The sequence below is a fragment of the Dermacentor albipictus genome, chromosome 6 (assembly GCF_038994185.2).
Source record: "Dermacentor albipictus isolate Rhodes 1998 colony chromosome 6, USDA_Dalb.pri_finalv2, whole genome shotgun sequence".
Lineage (NCBI taxonomy): Eukaryota > Metazoa > Arthropoda > Arachnida > Ixodida > Ixodidae > Dermacentor > Dermacentor albipictus.
In genome coordinates, this window is record NC_091826.1 from 101,027,277 (window position 1) to 101,046,678 (window position 19,402).

The 19,402-nt window shown below is 48.4% G+C and overlaps 1 protein-coding gene across 1 annotated transcript in view; it reads left to right on the forward strand.

Annotated features, from left to right (window-relative positions):
* Positions 1-556: 556 nt before the first annotated feature.
* Positions 557-19,402, forward strand: part of LOC135913672 (sodium- and chloride-dependent glycine transporter 2-like) — a 151,528-nt gene continuing 132,682 nt past the window's right edge. The window contains exon 1 of the mRNA XM_065446245.2: positions 557-620. Within this exon, the coding sequence (XP_065302317.2) occupies positions 612-620 (9 nt within the window). The 5' untranslated portion in view covers positions 557-611. The remainder of the gene's footprint in view (positions 621-19,402) is intronic.

Here is a 19,402-nt window from a genome sequence, read left to right on the forward strand (position 1 = left end):
CAGCTAGCAGTGGCACCCGCGGCGTGGCATATGTTGGCGGCAACGAGCGCGTGCCTATGCGCTGACAAACACAAAACAAGAGAGCAGAAAGATACGCGAACAAATGCGATCGCATGCACAACACGCGTTCCTCGCTTTGTTTCTTTCTTCCGTCGCCCGAAGGAAGAGGGCGAAGTGAAAACAGACGGGGGCGTCCAAACAAGAAGCAGACGACCTCAGGAACAAAATGACACTGCGACGAAAGAACGTCACACGCGCGCTTGCGTTTCCAAAGGTATGGAGGACACAGCAAGACGGAATAAGAGAGGTACAAAGAAATACGAGACGGAAGGGAAAATAACGAAGCAAGAGCAAACACGGGAAGAGCGATCAAGGTGCCGGGTATGCGCGACGCATCAGGAATGAAGCCAGAGAGAGAGAGAGAGAAGCCTGGGAGAGAATGTGCGTTACAGGAGGAGAAGGAGGTAATGACACCTCCTCCTCTCTTATGCCCCCCTCGCGCTCTCTCAACCCTTCCCCGGCGAATGGGGACGAAAATTGAAAGGAGTTTTGCGCTTTGTTCGTCGACAGCCGCCGAGGAATACAGGCAGCTCGCCGGCGAAGCCACCGCCATGCCTACGGTGAGTCCGAAACGTCGTCTCCCGCTCGCGCGCGTCGTTTTTCGACGCCGCGCGACCGACCTCTCGAAAGCGCGCGCAGTTTCTGACGTAGAGCCGAGCTTTGCAATACGTTGTCTTGGTGTTTTGGCAGTGCCACTTGTGTCACCTGTGGCGTTTTGCATCGGTGTTAGCAAAGGACCCGGGTGTATTTCTCGTTTGCGACGAGATTGATAGCACTGCAGTGTCGTCTGCACCTGAGCATTCCATTTAGTATGGCGCGGGGAAACGTTATCGCAGAGCTTGCGAATATCTGCATCAATTCCGATGGCCTGTTGCAGGAATTTTTGTTTGTTTTGCGGAACAGCCACACAGCTGTGCCACTTGTTATAAAAACATAAAACTGTACAGATAAAATGTTTCCATTCAGCAGCTCTTGATTCCTTTTCGCTTATATATAACAGAAATTCGTCGTAATACGCGTAATGAATATTTTCTCACAAATTTGCGAGTGAAGTTTATTATTTTTTTTTCTGGTCACTTGCTTTATCTACCTTATGCTTGGCTAATCCGCTTTAAGGCTTATAAACTGTGAGAGGTGAACAGAAAAACAAAAAAAAAACTTCCGCCTATTTGTTCCCGCTGGTGACGCGATATTTTGCCGACGGAAATATCGAAACCAGCGGCATTACGGAGTTGTTCACAAACATTGCTTCCATGGATTAGCTTAGCGAGCAGAATCCGAACGTTGAGGTTTGTCATGTGTACCGCGTCTTCTTCGCGCTTCTGTCAATAACCTAACGCGCGTTTCGTATCGGTTTAGTTTTTTTTTGTGTGTGTGTGTCTGGTCGGGAGGTGCTGCGCAGCGACGCCGTCTGCAACCTGGAGTGCTCCGTCGGTTCGCGTCGTCTGCTGCAGCAGCGACTTTCTGTAACAACTCCGCGCAGCTGTTGCTCGCCACCTCATAGCAGTTGCCCACGCGAACTCATTTGACGATTTTTGTTATTTCTCTCCGGCCCTGTAACGTTAGCCAGGCATCAGGAAGTGCACCCGGCGGATCGAATTGAGGTCGCTTTTTCTGTGCGTTTTTCATTTTTTTGCCCTCGCCTATCGAGACCGGCCTCAGCGGTGTCTCCGGCATCTGCCGATAGAGGAGCGAGAGAATGCGATATCCGCCGTGGCCGCCGTTGTGTTTCGGACGTGCGAAGGATGTAACCGATCAGATACGCTGATCGCTTTCGCCCGATGTTTGTCGCTTTCGCAGTTTCTAATGCCCGCTAATGGACTTCCTGCTTCGGCATCAAACTCTTCGAGACCTTGCTTACGTTGTCGCGGGACGAAAACAAGAGCGCTGGAGGGTCCCTAAACTATTTACGTCACAAAGAAAAATTGTTATCAGAATTGCGCTGTGTTCCTTATTACTTCGTTTCTTACTGTTTATTGGTTTATTGTTGAGATTCGGTTGAATATCATGCGTGATATTTGCAAGGGATGTTTGCCAAAACGAAAGTTCAATTAGTGTAGGAGATTTCTATTGGTTGCGCCAGATTTCCAGTTCCTGGACAGTAGGCTCGCTCAGATGGACGCAAGTGCTGGAACAAAAATGTCGAAAGAAGCGCACACATTTCCTCTGCGAAACGTTCTGTTGCTTTCGCCACATCTCATGCTGTTTGTGCTTCTTGAGGAATATACGATTACTTCTACATTTCCTTTCTTTATCGGTATGCGAGACTCGATCGTCTACATCAAATGCTAATACGGATGCCACACGGCGTACTTTCGAACCCTATCGAGCCCAATCGGGACTAAATTTCTCGGTCGCGATTGGCTCCTTTGCACGAACTGCGGGATGGAGCCAATCGCGCTCGAGAATTTCGATCCGGATTCGACTCGATCGCGATCGGAAGTGGCCGTGTGACATCGCGGTATAAGGAATATAGGCTTGATTTATCACCGGATTATCGATTGAATTGGAATCCAATCTCATTACGTAATAATGAAATACAGTATCCTCAATTTAACCCCAATTGCGGTGCTTATATCGCATCGAACCTTTTTTACTAAAGAACGCTCGACTAAATCTTAGCGCGTGTCTCGATTGAGGTTGTTATTCTAAACAAGCTCGAGCAATAACTTATGCACGCTTGCAAAACACGGGCACGCTTACCCGTCAACAGTGCGCGCGATGTGGTCACATCAACTTCGCCATCCATAGGAGCGAGTTCTCGCTGTCCGGTTATTTTCAATCGCTCCGTTCCGCCTCCGCAAATTGGGATTCTCTTTCGTCTTAACGCTCCTTTTCTTTGCGAATTGCGCTGTGTGTATGCGTGCGTGTTTGTGTGATCGTTGTCTGCATTGCCAAGGAAAGCGATAGGCTCCTTATCGCAAGATAACGGGCGCCTCTTTTCGCGCAAGATTGAAACCAGAGTATACAGGCCGGTAAGGGGCTTGGTAAGTAGGCAATTGCCGCGATGCAGCGTAAGTGTAGTGCGGACAGGAAAGGACAGCACAGTGCATTGAACTCAAGACGGAACATTATTTCCGACGGATATAAGATTAAGATCCACACGCACGTCCGAAGTGTAGCACGGACGTCCGGTCGACCCACATTAACTGCCCTCAGGTGACATTCCTGGAGGGATGTCCGCTGGACGTTCGGTTCGCCGTGTACCGACGTCACTCGGGCTATTTATAAAACTGGGTGGAAACTTCTTGCGCCCGTCATGGGTGCCCAGCTGAGCAGCTGCGTTCACACGCCTCTCTTCCTTAAGTTATGTTTGTCATCAGCTGGCCGCTTTCGGTAACGTGTGCAACGTAACGATCTCGGCTACCGCATGCCCTCACGAATGGTTCTCGCGTATGACCGTTTTTTGGGAATACTGGCCTCCGTCTCCTAAAGAGGGCCTCGCTCATTGCGACGTACGCAACGCTTGGCTTTTGCCATAATATGCCGCATATTTGCTTTTGGTTCGCGTGTACTTCTATAGCGCCCTTGTATGTCAGTACCTGAATCCATGACGAAACAATGACGTCAATATGCATGCGACCACGTCGGGTGCACGTTGATTACCCGTTATTCGCGCCTGTGGAGTTATGTATTTCGTCACGCTGCTCGGTAGGCTAACCACCGCACCTGTCATCTTGCTAGCAAACCCTTTCTATCCGTTACAAGATTGGTGGAGGTGCGGGGCACATCACACTGGACGACCGAGGTCGATAACCCCCGCGACGCAGCAAGCAGGACGAGGTTGAGTGACAACAGGAAGCAGAGGGAGCGTCGCTCCAGTACGTTTCCGGAAAGAGGTTTTCATACGAAGAGGGTGCGCTCAAGGTGCCATAGTAAAGGAAGAAGGAGTTACTCATAATTTGAAGGAAAGATTAAGGACAGCCTCGGATATTATGAATGGGACGACTGCTTGCTCGTCCTAGCTGGCGTCGTTTGCGAGCGAGAAGTTTCCCACGGCGTCCCAATTACCACAACGCATTAAGAGAAATGTTCACAAAACTCGTACTCTTAAGCTCTCAATGACTTCCAAAATCGCGGTTAGTGTAAATGTTTCTTTCAGACGAAAAAAAAAAGACGGAAACAAAACAAACCAATGAAAAAGCAGAATACTGACTTAGTACGTGTTCGTCGCGGATGTCTTCGGTTAACGGAAACGCACTCAATCGTTGAACGTCTCCCAGTTTTTTCTTGCTTTTCTTTTCCCTGTAACTTAACGCTTCGGTCACTGAGAACGTTTCTTTTGTGTCCAGCACACCTTCTGCAATCTTTGCTTTTGTCGATGTTGAGGGACTCAATACATCCGAGTTTTTTGCTGCAGTATTGAGACTTCGGTTATGCGGAAACGCTGGGTTTCCTGCTCACTGCCGCATGCGTTTGTCGAGCGCTGCTTGTTCAGTGCTTATTCAGCGCCCCCGTAGTGGACTTATTCTTGGCGATTCATCTGTCTTCCTTCCCCGTACTCTCCGCATCATCTCACTTCTGATGCAGTTGGTAGCCGTTTATTTTCCGGAGGCAGTTGCTGCCTGTCTCTGACTGCTCTATTTGTGTTTTGTATTTCTGTTATAACAACAAAAAATGTCACTCGCCGATAAGGTATAACTACTTCTGTGTTTGCGACGATGCTATTTCACCTTGCCACTTTGAGAAAGAAAGATCACCTTTCGAACAACAAGGCTAGCAACGTAAATTGGGCTTACATGCGGCATCTGGCATGCTAACCTTGACTTCACCAGTGTAACGCAATAATGATTTTTGGTCGATCCAATTCCTTTCGTATCGTCCACCATGCACGGCCTGCCGAAACCGGTGATTTGGGGTGGGATCCCGAACTGGTGGTACAGTGGTTACTACAAGATGTACTGTGTCGTGGTAATGTTCGGCGTCTCGTTGAGCCACTTCGCGTGCCATGCTCATGTGTCCATACTGTATCGTGATTCACGAATGGTATGGGGATTCAGTTGTCACAATAATCATTATAACATATAAAACATGTGAGCACAAATTGCATGTCCATCATAAGAAACACTGCTAATCACTTTAACCTCGCGAATCATTTCCAGAAAATTGGATTCACCGCCTTCTGTTTTTGTCTGTGGAATTCGCCTCTCACTGGTGAATGGGAATATTGAGAGAGAGAGAGAGAGATGCAGGGAATTTAATCAGATTTAAGTTTCTGGTTTGCTACTCTAAATAATACTAAAATCTCAGTTTAACAATCGAGATAGCAAAAAATTATGCCGTACATCTCCCGTTATTAGGGGCAAGCGTACTGTGTACAGTACCATCTGTAACATACCATGATCATTTCGTACTTCTAACGCGTTTCTTTATTTCAAGAGCATGTGATGTATCTGTACGTGACATGTTCTTGAATTAAATAATTACGCTGAAAGCATTTTTGTTGAACGAGACAGGTTCTATTTAGAGTTTCTGCGCAGATTGATAGAACAATTAGGCGCCCCTAGCTCAGTCGTGTGGGTTGAACGTGCGGCTAATGAATACGCGCAAGAGGCATATGTCGAGCTTGACCAAAGTTTCCTAATACAGTTGGACTCTGGATTAACGAAACTCGTTTAAACGGAACAATGCTAGGAATTTTGGTTCCCGCCCATAGGCACAATGTTAGTAAACTTAGGTTAAACGGAACCAAAGTTTTTTCGAACTCTAGCGGAACTTCAACTGAAACATACCACCTACCTTATCGGCGTATAGAAACGGCGAAGTCTTACAGGGATGCCAAATAGTGATAATATAAACTGTAAAACAAGAAAAAGAAGGAATAAGATATCGGGCAGTTGCGGGGAAGGTAATGTGTCTAAAAGTTGCAGTGATGTTTCTATTATGGTGGACCTCGCTAAGAATGTAATGATCCTTTAGGAGGAAGAGCGCACAACAGTTTAGGCATGGATCTTCAGGCAATTTAGTCAGATGTCACTACTGCTTCGTTCAAAGTGCCAGCAATAAGCGCCGTATACAACGATGCACTCGATATCTGCTTTGGAGAGACCGTTGAACAGTTTCTTCTGCGTAACACTGACTGATAACAATACTATCGGTGAAGTTTGTGGCGAAGACTATATTTCTACAGATGGAAACCGATACTGCTGCTCCAGTGGGCGTTACAATATCCTGACCAGAGGTGTAGTTGCGGGGAGAAGTACAATCGAAAGCCTGCAGCACTATCTTGAACGTGACGACTACGCAACATCGTTGGGATTCCTTTCGTGCATGAACGCAGCATTGCGCATAAAAAGACAGGCTGTACTAGAATCAGCGAAGCACCGATTTCTTACCACTCTAATACGAAAATAGCCAAGCGCGTTTTTTAGGGCAATAACGATTTCGGGTGATTTGTGTCCTTCGCGTAAATCGAAACTTCGGACCAATGGACCACATCTTTTTTTCCTTTCCCTCCGTGTTCCGTATCTTGGCTATCTGCGTCGCGCGCGTCACGTGACAAGTGGCGCATAAAAAACGAGGATGCAAAAATTTATCCTTCCCTTTCCTCGCGGTAACTACAGAGCTGCGATGCGCCTTGTGAGACTGCGCCTTCACGATCGCTTTAAGCGGAGTCCAGTGTGACGGTATCCGACCGAAGATACGGCGGTCGCTCGCCTCCCATTGGTGGCTGTCATCCCCCATCCTGCTCCCATGTGCAGGGTAGCCAACCGGCTAAGCTAAACTGGTTAACCTCCCCGCCTTTCCTTCTCCACTTTTTCCTTCCTTCCTCTGCGTTCGCAGCCTGGTGATGAAAAAGAACTCGTGATTTAAAGCGCAGCCCTACCGTAGACGATTGCTTCAATATAGCACTGCTCACCACGAACACAGGGCAAACAATGTTTTCACTTTCTCTTGTTTCTTTTCGCTTTCTTTCTTTTTCTTTTGTTCGCGCTCTGCTACAGAACGAACAATGACTCTTGTGTCGTCATGCGGGCGTTTGCAGTCGTTCCCCGAACGGAAGGCAGTGGTGACGGAAGCACCGGAAGAAATAAATAAAAAGAAAGAGATAAAGAAAGAAAGCGAAAACACACATAGAGGGGCCTAATGTTTGCATACTCGCATGCCAACGAGATGACAAATTTTTATTTGCCTTGAGCTCTAGTGCAGGTGGACTTGTTTTCGCGTTCCGCGCTTCAAACCAGAGAACGAAACGGGCAAGAAAGCCGAAAGCATAAAAACGCAATAAAGCAAACACGATAGAATGCCCCTTGAGCGTCGAGTGTACGTTGACTCGTGTTGGGAGTTTTTTAGAGTGACGCCAAGGAATTTTTGCAAGCACGTGACACGCGAAAGCAGTGCCGCGTGCATTTTCGTGGCTCGCTCGCGACTATCTGTGCGCGGTGCAGATTTGGGTGCTGAATTCAAAGATGGCTGGAATTTCGCCTTTTGTTTTCTTTTTTCGCTTCCAAATTGAGCTTTCTCCGCAAAATAAGCTCAATTAGGTTTTAGGAAGAGTGCTCAGATAGCCTGCACTGACGCGGTGCATGTTTTTGGTGTGGTGGCAGCGATATCATTCATTCACTCCTTCATTTTTTGAATAGCTTCAAGGCCTGAGGACCTTACAAAAGGAATAGAGTAACAGATAAGCATTGTAAAAACAAAACAATGAAGCTGCTAGAAATACAAATAATCTTCAACTGCAGCCTTAAATCCAAGTACTACATGGATCAGTTCGGCGATGGCAGAGAAACAACGTACTGAAACGCCATTCCCACTGTTAATAATCGAATTTCGTTTGAAGAAAATTACACTACAAACTAGTATCCATGCGTCGACTTGCACGTTTAAAAAAATAAATGAAAGAAAATAAATAAAGTGACCCTCGACTCCGCCGAATCACTCGCCTCTGCTGCTCTTCCCTGCTATTTTACTTTCCACGCATGCGTACGTCAACACCGAGGAAAGAAGATTTGTAATGGCGGCCAAGGTTAAGTTTTCTGCACGTTCTCGTTAGCCCCTGCCTTCCATTTATGACAGCATCGGAGGAATTCCAAGCCTGGCTAGCGCACTTCTTTTTTTATCCGTTGCATAATGCAATCACTCAGTTCAGCCCTTGGGCGCGGCCGGGCAGCCACCAATGACCTTTAGCGCAACCACGTGACGTGACGTCACGACAGCCGGAGGAAAAGCTGGGCCCCAACTCGCGCAATATGCAACGCCTTCTTGGCTTAACCAAGCTAAGCCTGGCCATTTGTTTTTCCTGATAAGGTGGATGGCCTCTAGAATCGCTCGCTTATTGTCTTTCTGTCACACTGCACTTAGTGATAAGGAACTTGATAGCGACCCGAATCGCGTGTTCCCCATCTAGGTAAGAATATCCGAAGGCGGAGTCGAGTCAGGTGCGAAAAGGATTCAAGCTCGAGTACCACTGCGGGAAAACCCAGCCGCACGAAATTCATGTTTCTTTCATCATGGCGCGCAATAGTGCAAAACACTTCTGAGGAAAGTGTGCTAGCGAAAAAAAAAGAAAGAACGTACGCTACGGATGTAGGCGCGCGTGTTCCATTTACACGCGGCGGATCCTTCCACTTACTTTTCCCGGAGTGTTTCGAGAATCGCGCCCACTACTCGCCCAATAATTCGGTGCACCGCAGCAGGACATGCGACTCGTAGAACGTAAGCTCGCGGAGAACACGGTAGCGTCATCATTCAGCTTTCTCGCGCGTGAAGCAACCAGAGCTGCACAATTATCAGAGCTGCAGCGTCCAGAGCCAACCGTAAGGCGCATTCGCGTGCGCTTTTATAATTCATTGACAAAAAATTGAAATGACCACCTTATCAGCATTTGAAAAATAGACAACTTAACCATTTTTGTCGGTGGACTATATGTAGGACTGGGAAAAGACAGAACTAGATGCCTTGTCGACTTCGTCTGTTGACTAAGAAAGTACGAACTAAAATAAAACACATATCGACATTTGTCTATAGATAGTCTGTAGATTAGGAATAGGCAAAACATACACCTTGTTGATTTTTGTCTATAGACACTTCATATAGTGGGTGTAGGCATAAAGAAGTAGACAGTTTATGGACTTTTGTCTTTTGACAGTCTACGGACGTTTTATAAAAAAAATGAACTAGTCCAGAGAAGAGCCGAATCAATCTAGAAGAAATCTATAGACTGTCTTAATCCAGTACTGGGATGCGTAAAGGCGGTATTCCATACGGGACAAAAGTACACGGGAAGTTGGTGGCCTGATCACTGTTTACCGAACACGGGATGTCACCGGAACCCACTTTTTGATAACAGGGCTTCGTCGAGGTAGTCGTTATAACCTGACGCAGACAAGTGTCATTATGTAAAGGTGGCCTCTACAGTGACGTCCCTTTAAGGCTACTGGGGCCGAATTCACGCTGTTTGTTCGTAAATGCTGCTTCTTCATGGCTGATTGCCTTCGATAATAATATGTCCGATATCACTGTTGACTGGCACGAAAGCTTTCAGCGTAAGAACTTTTGTGAACATGGGCCCTGGTGATCATAAAAGCTGTGTATCGTTCTTCAGTGAAAGCTTGCGAAGACTCCACTGCGGCACTGTCGGCTGAATCTCGCTTTGTACAGCGCATCTTATTCTGTCGCATTCCCTCCTCTCTTCAATAGCGGTTATATCTTAAAGTGAATTTAGATTACTAATTATTCATTTCTGATAAGCTATCACATTATGAATGCGTAGATTCCGCAATGATTCCGCTTGTGAACAGAAACTAACTGCCTTGCTGCGTTCACAAAACTGTCAGTGCTCAAAAATTTAGAAAGTTAAAGCGTCGTAATTATAACGTCGCAAAAACATTTGACGCCACAAATACGAAGATGGGATACGTCCATGTAGTAACCATCATTCCCATGTTATACAGCTCGTACACTACACTAAAACTACTGGGAGGAAGGCACGTGCTGTGACCATTCCTCGACCATGGAAATGAATGTTTGTACACGGACTACTCTCATCGTGCTTGTGGCTTTGTTTACTATGCTTCGCCTGGCCCAAATTTCGAAGCAAACATTTTTTTAAGAGTATAAGGTGATCGGCTTCAGCGAACACGCATAATGACCGCGAATCCTGTAATTTACAGCGGAAAAAATTGTCGAAAATAATCAGTTTGCAAACTCACGAAGTCCCTTCAAAGCCAGAAGGACGAAGCTTAGACCAACTCTATGTCCCACCCATCATTCGCACGCTGGCTGAAGCGCCATACTTGCAGATCCCGTAGTAGAGTACTGCATGAGCGCGCTTTGTAAGCCCAAATTCAACCCGGGCCCGTGATACCAAGCCACTGGCCCGGCCCGCGCCCGGACGTACATGATTGAACGCAGCCTGGAACTGGCCCGACCCCGACGCTATGGCGCCAGAGTTCGCTCTGGTGTTTTTAATGCGAAGCTTTCTCCACGAACCTTCTCGGAGTTTCCTGACAATGGACCCTGGAAGCGGCGCTGCTATCTTGAGAATTTAAGTGCAAATGGGAAGAGCCCAACAGTCATCTTCTGTGCCACCGTTCTCGCTTTAATAACCAACGTACGACTCTCCAGTGTGCCTTGAATAGACTGGATGACAGGCCATTTGCAGAAGCGAAGATCTTGGGAGCCTGGCCTCACAGTTATTTAGCCCAGAAAGCAGTTCGAGCGCTTTTTCACTACCTGGAGTCAACAGACTTGAGTGCGCTACTATAGACATCCTAAACCTAACTCAGTGCGTGTGAAAGTGCGGTATAGACTGATGTTATCTCTCCCTCTTTCTCTCTCTTTTAGTCCCCATTCCCCTCCCCACGTGTAGGGTAGCAAACTGGACTCAGTCTGGTTAATCTTCCTGCCTTTCCTTCTTCCCTTCTCTCTCTTGAGAACTTACTGAAGATGGACCAACGCCGCTTAGTTACACCAGCCGCAGCGTACCCCAAGGCCGCGTACTCAGCCCTACCCTGTTCTACCTGGTGCCCGTCGGTCTTGCCGATTCGTTGCCGCAAACTATACAGCTCCCCTTATATGCGGACGACATTCGCATATGTGCGTCAGGAGCGACATTTGCACAAGTCTGCGCACGATTTCGGGAGACTTCAGCAGCAGTGTCAACATATCTAAGAAAGCAAGGCCTGGAGCTTTCACCCGAGAAGTGGGCACTATTTGCTTTTACCCGCAAAGCGATGGCCCCGTGTGCTTTGCGGATTAATAGACAAATTCTACCAAACAGACGACTGCACCGACTTCTTGGCGTCGTCATCGAGAGCGTCTTCTCTTGGTGTCCTCACGTTTCGGACATGACAAAGAATGACAAAAGCGTTTGGCCTCCTCGCGCTTCTCGGCTGGAAGTCCTTGGGCGCTATAGTAGCATCAATGTGGCAATCGTATAAAGCTCTATTCTTGGGCTTCCTGTGGTACAGCTTACCTGTGCTACGAAATACTGGCACGAGAAAAATTTGCAGACTTCACAGTGTGCAAGCCCAAGCACTCAGAATGTGCCTTGGTCTCTCCCACCAAAAACACATCATGGATTGCGACAGAGGTCATTGCCAGAGATTGTCATTTGACAGTCTGCACTGCTGCAGATGTTCTGAGAGCACACTTCTAACACCTGACTCGGATTTCCTGACACCATCTTGCTTGCTTGCCAACAAAGACGCCGCATTCTATATTTTCCAAAAGTATTGTACGACACCATTTCTACTTTCCAACACAATTCACGCCTTCTACACGAATGTGTTGCGGGTGCCATTGTAGGGTCTCCACAAGCCGAAAGTACAATTGATAATGCCGGGCATAAGAAAAAAAAATCTGGAGCGCAGTTACGAGCTTTAAAGCTAGCAACGTTGGCACACATTTACAACGTGCACAGATTCCGGCAACATAGATGGACAGCCGGTTCGGAAAATCTCAACAGCCCTGCTGCACCAGTCATTATTCCCGCCAAATCTGAAGAAATCAAGTGAAGCAGTTCTTATGTGACCACATGGAGAGGTGCAGAGCTTGCTGCACTCCGTGCTGCACTTGATTTCATTAATCAGGAACCACTACATCAATGTACCGTTTTTTTGTGATTCCAAGGCTGTGATTTCAGTGCATACAAAGCTTAATGCGCCACGGGCCCAAGTGAACAAATGGACTCAGAAATAACCCATGACAACCTAAACTTTCAATGGCTTCCAGGACATTGCAACATCAGGGGGAATTACCACATCGACGAAGCCGCCCGATCAGTACATGAAAGTTGTCAATGTGCTTCGGCTGTGGCTGGGCTGCGACTAATGTCCCGTCAATGTACAAGGGTGGTCAAAAGTTCCCAAGCCACAGCGTGTTCGAAAGCGCTCACTCTCAAGCAAGTGGCGGGGCTCGTAAATTAATTTTGCCACTCGGAAGCTGCGGGTGGTGAGAAACACTGTCCCTTACCCTTTTCACAACATTGGGGCTCTTATAATCTGATAGATTACACGCCAAATGGGCACGAAGTCAACGTGTTCACGCAAGCTGTGGCCTGGAAGCTTTTGATCACCCCTGTATGTTGCATCTGTGGGACTCGGAACGCTTTCACCATGTGTCGTTTGCGTTCGTTGTCTCCGAATATACAGATGCATCTACCACCTGGGTTACCACGACGCAAGCAGACCAGGCAGTGCCGTCTGTGGCTAGGTGTCGAATTTACAAACCCTTACGCTTTCCTTATTGAAATGGCCGACAGCTCCACGGGAGACACATGCAGCTGTGTTGAGACGCTCGCACACATCATCTGTGTCTGCCCGCGCTATAGTGCCGAGAGGCAAGTTATGTGCAGAGTGATGGACCGACTATAGGTAATCGCCCACTATCACAACTGAAATCTCTCGGCCAGTGCTCCCAAAGTACCTCTGCGCACATGGCTTTGTTCGCGCTACTAGGGCTCCTGTGACCTACGAGCCTTCACGATAGCCTTTAGGTGCGCCACCAGCTACCGCTGCATAGGGTGCGCGGATTCTTTGTGCTCGTCTCTCCCTCTCGCTCCCCTTGCCTTCCCTTGTCTTTCTATCTCTCTGCCTCTTCCCCCTGTGCTGGGTAGTCAACCCGAAGTGCCTCTGGTTAACCTCCCTGCCTTTCTGGCATCTTTTCTCTCACTCACTTGCCGAGTGGCTCATAATTAAGGACATCGAATTACTTGCCCGATGGTGATATCTAGCTTCGGTCTCCCCCTGCGTGCAGTCCGGTGCTCTAACCACTAGGTTACAATCGCACAAAACACCATTGCCCTTCGAACACCAACTACCTGTATGAGATGATCACCGCGCGCGTGGCGTGGCGTGACACGGCTGCACGAGAGCGCGTGCGCGCTCGCCAGAGCAGATGCGAAAGTGCGGCGTTTGGACGGCTTGTAACGTGGATGATGTGGTTTAGTACCTTGTGTTGACATTGTTGTTGACTGTACGACGTTGTGTTGACACTTCAAAAAAAAATGCAAGGTCATAGATTTCGAGAATCTGGCTCAATGTTGGATCTGCCGCAATTTGTTGTAGATAACTACTATATGCCTACTTATTCAAAAAAAAAACAGCAGAAAGCAACTAGAACCGACGAGAGACGCAGACGACAGAGACCAGAGTTGTACACCGACTACACAGGCCAACAGTCAACATTAAAGTGCTTGTTCGTGTCATATTCGCATCTCGTTGCTCTCGCACAATTTTTTCTTAAATAATGAAATACCAGTTAGCCAACTGATTAACCCTCCTGCACTGTCATATGCCTCCGCGACGGCCTGCAAGATTAAACGACTCCGCGGGGACTCCCCGAGTGAGCTTCCACGACACCGCACGCAACTTAATGAGATGCACGCGTCACGCACGTGGCGTACAGGTGCAACGAGTGAAGGCCGCCCTCCGGCCACGCCAACTGCGCCCACGGTTTTTGCGGGGACCACTTTCCCGAACGCTCACTTAGCAGGCGAGGCGCAAACAGAGCTCGCCCATTCCCGGTGTGGCGCTTAAGTCGTCGCCTGCAACCTTTGCTCTTTTAGGCTCACCAGAGATTCGCGACAAGCTGGACGGTTTCCAAAACACCCCGTCCCACGAATGAGCCTGGTGTACACCGACGGAAGCGCGATCCAGCTGAATATAGCGTACGCGAATGCGTAAACAAAAAAAAAAGCAAGCAACGTGTTGCGGTCACGACTCCTCTTTCCCCGATCGAGCTGCTTTCGCTAGTGTACGTGCCGGTTTCTTGTTCATTTCTTAAATTTTGACTTTGTTATTAGGTTATTGATAAATGCGCCTGCCCGGGATCATTATGGTGCGCGCTATACAGATGCACACGTGCGGCGATCTGACTCGTTTTCATTCGCTCGCGATGAGTAATGATGCTCGCGACAGAGTGCCAATTACGACGCGCCAAAAAAAAGAGAAAAATTCTGGGAGAATAGTCGGATACGGTCGTGGCATCCCTCTGTGTCCGAGCCCGTGCCGCAAATGAAGTGCGAGTTGTTACATCGAGCTAAAGGCGGAGTCGTTCCTTGTGCAAGTGAGGCGCCATTAATTTCTTTCCTTCCTGTTTTCTATTTTGTTCGCTCGCTTCTTCGCTGTAATTTTTATCTTGCGCTTCCTCCCTCGTATCTGAAGTTTAGTCCGCGCGACGCTCTTTCACGGCTATATGCCATCTGTTCTGCGTAGATTTTAAGACGCCCTTGTTGTAGAAATTGGCGAAGAAATCCTTGGGCCGCGAGTCAAGGCAGGTGAGCTATAGAGAAGTGGCTACAATATGTCGTGTTCACGCGGTTAGCTCCATACAAGTCGCCGCTAAGCGGTTCACAATGTTACGTGCACCCGACGTGGTGTCACGATGGCGTTGTCATTAGGCTACTACGCCGGAGGACGTGGGACCACGCAAATATACCGGCCGCGGTGGCCACATTTCGAAGGGGACGAAATACAGAAAAAAAGGCACGTGTGCTGCGCGCATTGGTTGCAGTTTTAGGAAACCCAGGGGGTCGAAATCTAATCCGGAGTCCCCCACTGTACGACGTGCCTCTTAATCATATCGTGGTTCTGACACGTAAAACCGATGGTGAAACCATAGGCTGTAGTGTCGAGTGTGCGTTGGCACATTATCGTTGTCCTTATATTCATACATGTTGGCGTATCACGTGCCTCCCTAGCATTGCGTTCATTTCGCCGACTAGACTCGAGACCGTTCACCGAGTCAAAAGATACTCGGAACCTGGCCACACCAGTCACTGGCTCGAAAAGCGATTCGTACACTAGAGCAGTACTTGAAGTGCACCGGCTTAAGAGACCGCTTATATTGTCCTTGTGTATCGTGTCCCTCCCACACGTACTCAGCGCTTACTCTCTCCCTTTCTTCCTCTTTCCATTCCCCTTTCCCCCACCCCCAGTGTAGGGCAGCAAACCGGATGCTGTTCTAGTTGACCTCCCTGCCTTCCTTATCCTTGTTTTCTCTCTCTCTCTCTCGGACGTGGTCTCAGCGTCATCGAGAGTTCTACCGCGTTGTCATGAAGATGTAATTTCGAAAGTGACTAATGTTTCCTGCATACCATCTGTGCCTCTATCCTTTCCGTCACGCTCTCGTTATCATGGCGCCGTCCCGCAATCGGTGATCGCGTCGTCGTCATCAGGTCGCAACCTCATCATCAGCTACGAGCGAGTATTTAAATATTTGCGCTGATATCACTCACTGGGGGAACCGAGGTTATGCGAAGCATTAATCCACTTGAATTCCCAGGGCGGCACCAGTTTGGAAATATTCCCCCCAAGTGTGGGACTAAATAAACGGGCGTTCCAGTTAGTTGTCTGCTTCAATGCATCATCATCATCATCGCCGATTCTAACTTGCGCCTCCAAATTTCTCACCCCACCTCGTTTTCTGCCGTCCTCGACTGCGCTCCCCTTCTCTTGGCACGTATTCTACAACTTCAATTCTGAAAGAGTGTTGCTTTAAAAAGCTAAGTGGAACAACAGTGTGTTGTGACAGTGTAACAGTCTAACAACAGTGGCATCCAGGATGGCTGCTGCGGTGGCAGGAAGGTGGTTCGAATCGTTGCTTGTGCTAGGGATGAATGCATTGCTACAAGGTTGAGTACTGAAGTAGTGCAGTACCTTAGTAGTTCATTGTAGACAATTCACAACTCATTGAATACTTTCGCCAAGACGACACCTACACTACGAGACGCTGCAGTACGGGCTTCAGACATAATTTTGACAATTTCGGCTGTTTTGACGGACACTTCTATATACGTGCGCGAGATCGTTCGCCTTCGGCCTTCGCCGTAATCCAATCGTCGGGGCCAGAAATGAAACCTGGCACATTTAATCTGCCGCTACAAATCCAGAGCAATTTAGCCACCGCGAGAATGTTTGCCGGGTACATGGTTTTGGACGGGGCTAGCTTATGATCGTCGCCAGCGATATTACACAGCGTGGAAACCACACGTATGCTTCGTTCTTCCTCACATTTTTGGCCGGTCTCCACGATGTGATTTCCAACAGTTAGCGCGCACACTTGCGCAAAGCTGACGGAAGCTGTTCCGCTCTGCCCCACTGGGAATTGTGCAAGCCATCCCAGCTTCAACGCGGAGAGTTGCGACAAAGCAACCGGGCAGGGGGCGACGCTGCAATTAAACGACCGCTGGAGAGACAATAGCGAGCGAGTGCTTCAAGACGGGATGTAGGTCAAGGGATATGCGGCATACAGGTCGTGCACCGCACCGTGATGCAGCGTCTAAGCCTAGCGGAAACGTCGCGTCCATTTCCTGCTGCTTCTACGCGGACGGCCTCCCAGATAACTTTCTGGCAATAATATCATGAGACTGACTGGGGGAAGTGACGTCAGCATTAACGTGGGGAAGCCGTCAACGACCGAGTACAATACGGGCCGGCAAAATGGCGCGTTGAAGCACAGCGTGACGTGTTAAGACAGTCTGAAAAGTAGAGATTTTCTTATAGGAAAGAGTATTGCTCGCATAGAGTTTCACATTGACATTAATATAGAGGAGAAATCTGGCGAGGAGGCGCTTTAAACGTTCGCACAAATCACGGCATATCAGTAAACATGTAAGAACCCCTTCAGGGTACTGATATCTCCTGTATCGCTACAACAACGCCACCCATACGTGTGTGTGTGCGTGTGTGTGTCTGTGTTTGCTGTGTGTGACAGCGAGTTCGGTTATATACAGTGGAAGAAACCGTAGCTGGAAATCTGTGTATGCCAAATCTGACCAATAGGATTCAGTCGTGCACGTGACAGAACAGTGGGGCGTTTCTCGGTCGTCGTACGCTCGAAACACCTGGTACGAAAGCAAAGTGTCTCCTCTGTTCCTATAAATCATCTACGACACAACTACAGACGCGAGGTCGTGTTCTGTTTGCGCACGAACTACTCAAGCTACAGCGGTGAGCAAAACGAGAACGAGGTGAAAGCAGGAGCCAACGTTTCGACAAGTGGACTTGTCTTCCCCAGGGTGGCAAGTCTACTTGGTTTCTTCTTCGTTCTGTGTTCCAACAAATCTACTTGTCGAAACGTTGGCTCCTGCTTTCACCTTGTTCTCGTTTTGCTCGTCGTCTTGAACTTCCATCTCCCACCTTCCCCCTGTTTTCTTAAGCTAGCATTCATAGATTTAACAGGGTCCGCTCCCCTCTTGTGCTCAGAAAGAGATATAGTATATACTGAATGCATGAATGAATTGATTAATAGACTATACCTATGAAAGTATTGATCGTTGGCCTAAGCGGCGAAGGGAATGGCAGGGGTGTAAGAAGACTATATAAATGAAAATAATTGCCGCTTTCGCTCGAAGGGCGAAGCAGTGACAGCGAGCTTCAACTCTGCGCCAGAACTCCTCGTACGGTGTTCCATGCATCCGCACGCCGGGGGCGATTTACTGGTGCGACGTAGCGCGCACAGCAACTGCTGTTTGACGCGAGTAACGCTGTCCCGACAGTTGCATACACCACGCGTCTCACCACGCTGGCCCGATATGGGAAGCGCAGGCAGCGGTGATGTTGCGGGCGTCGCCGCCTCCACGGTGCACGCAGCACGTGACAGGACCGACGACGGGGCAGACAGTCGCGCGTTAGTCAGCGATGAGGGAACTATCGCACAGCGTTGGCGCGACGTTCGCTGTCCGTTCTTTTCACTTCGTACAGGTGGGTACGCACTCCGCCTAGGCTGATACGCTTGTGCTCTTATGTAGTGTGCGCGTTCACGCACCTCGAATGTGGCACTAGCGGTAAAAATGCAGTGCACTGGCGGTCCCGGCTTGGCCCCCTATCGCCGTAAATAATGCTTACGCCCTGAAGAGTGCTTCTGCTTGTCGCGCGGGTAACGCCTCTACCGTTAGGGTCTGGCAAAAAAAAAAAAATTATAGAGGACGACAAGGGAATTTAAACTGTAGACATGCAGTGTCAAAAAAGACGTAGTTGAAAGTTACATGCAATCATTCTCCCTGGGTGCACAGAAATATCCCACGGGAGAATTTCAGATGGATAGATACCGAACCCACCTTTCAGACATTTCTGCGTCGGTATTGTCTCCACGCGTACTTCCGGGGACTATATTCTATGCAATGCAGGGCAATTCCCACAGCAAGCGGCGTTATGTCTGGCCTCACTTGTCTCGCAGCAAAGACGGCCAAGTATGTACTACAAGCTGGGGGATCCGAATATCATCGTCTTGTTCCTGGTTTCTCCCGTTTCGTAAAGTGCGTTGCGAATCACGCAAGAACCTCCACTGAAACGGTGCGATTAATAGAAGCTATACGAAAGAAGGACAGAAAGAAAGAAAGAAAGAAAGAAAGAAAGAAAGAAAGAAAGAAAGAAAGAAAGAAAGAAAGAAAGAAAGGAAGGAAGGAAGGAAGGAAGAAAAAAAGAAAGAAAGAAAGAAAAAGAGAGAGAAAGAAAGAAAGGAAGAAAAAAAGAAAGAAAGAAAGAAAGAAAGAAAGAAAGAAAGAAAGAAAGAAAGAAAGAAAGAAAGAAAGAAAGAAAGAAAGAAAGAAAGAAAGAGCAACGAAGAAGCAAAACACACTCAAAACACACCGCACAACAGGTCGTCTGGGCAGCGGGCTCGCTGGTAATACGTACAGAAGCTAAGAATACAATCTGCGCCGTTGAGAGCCGCGCACGACTGCGCCTCTGCCCCCTTCCCCACCTCTCGCAAGCAGGCAGCGTCGGAGACTTGGTTAAGCAGACGCCCCTCTTGATATGCAGAGTGGTTGAGTGACCCCCCTCCCCCCCCTCGACTATAATGCGCCGTTTCGTCGCGGCCGCGAACCAGCTCGGGGGTTATTTTCCGGGGCAGATCGCTCTCGGCCGTACCTGGACGCGGCGCACATTATACGAGC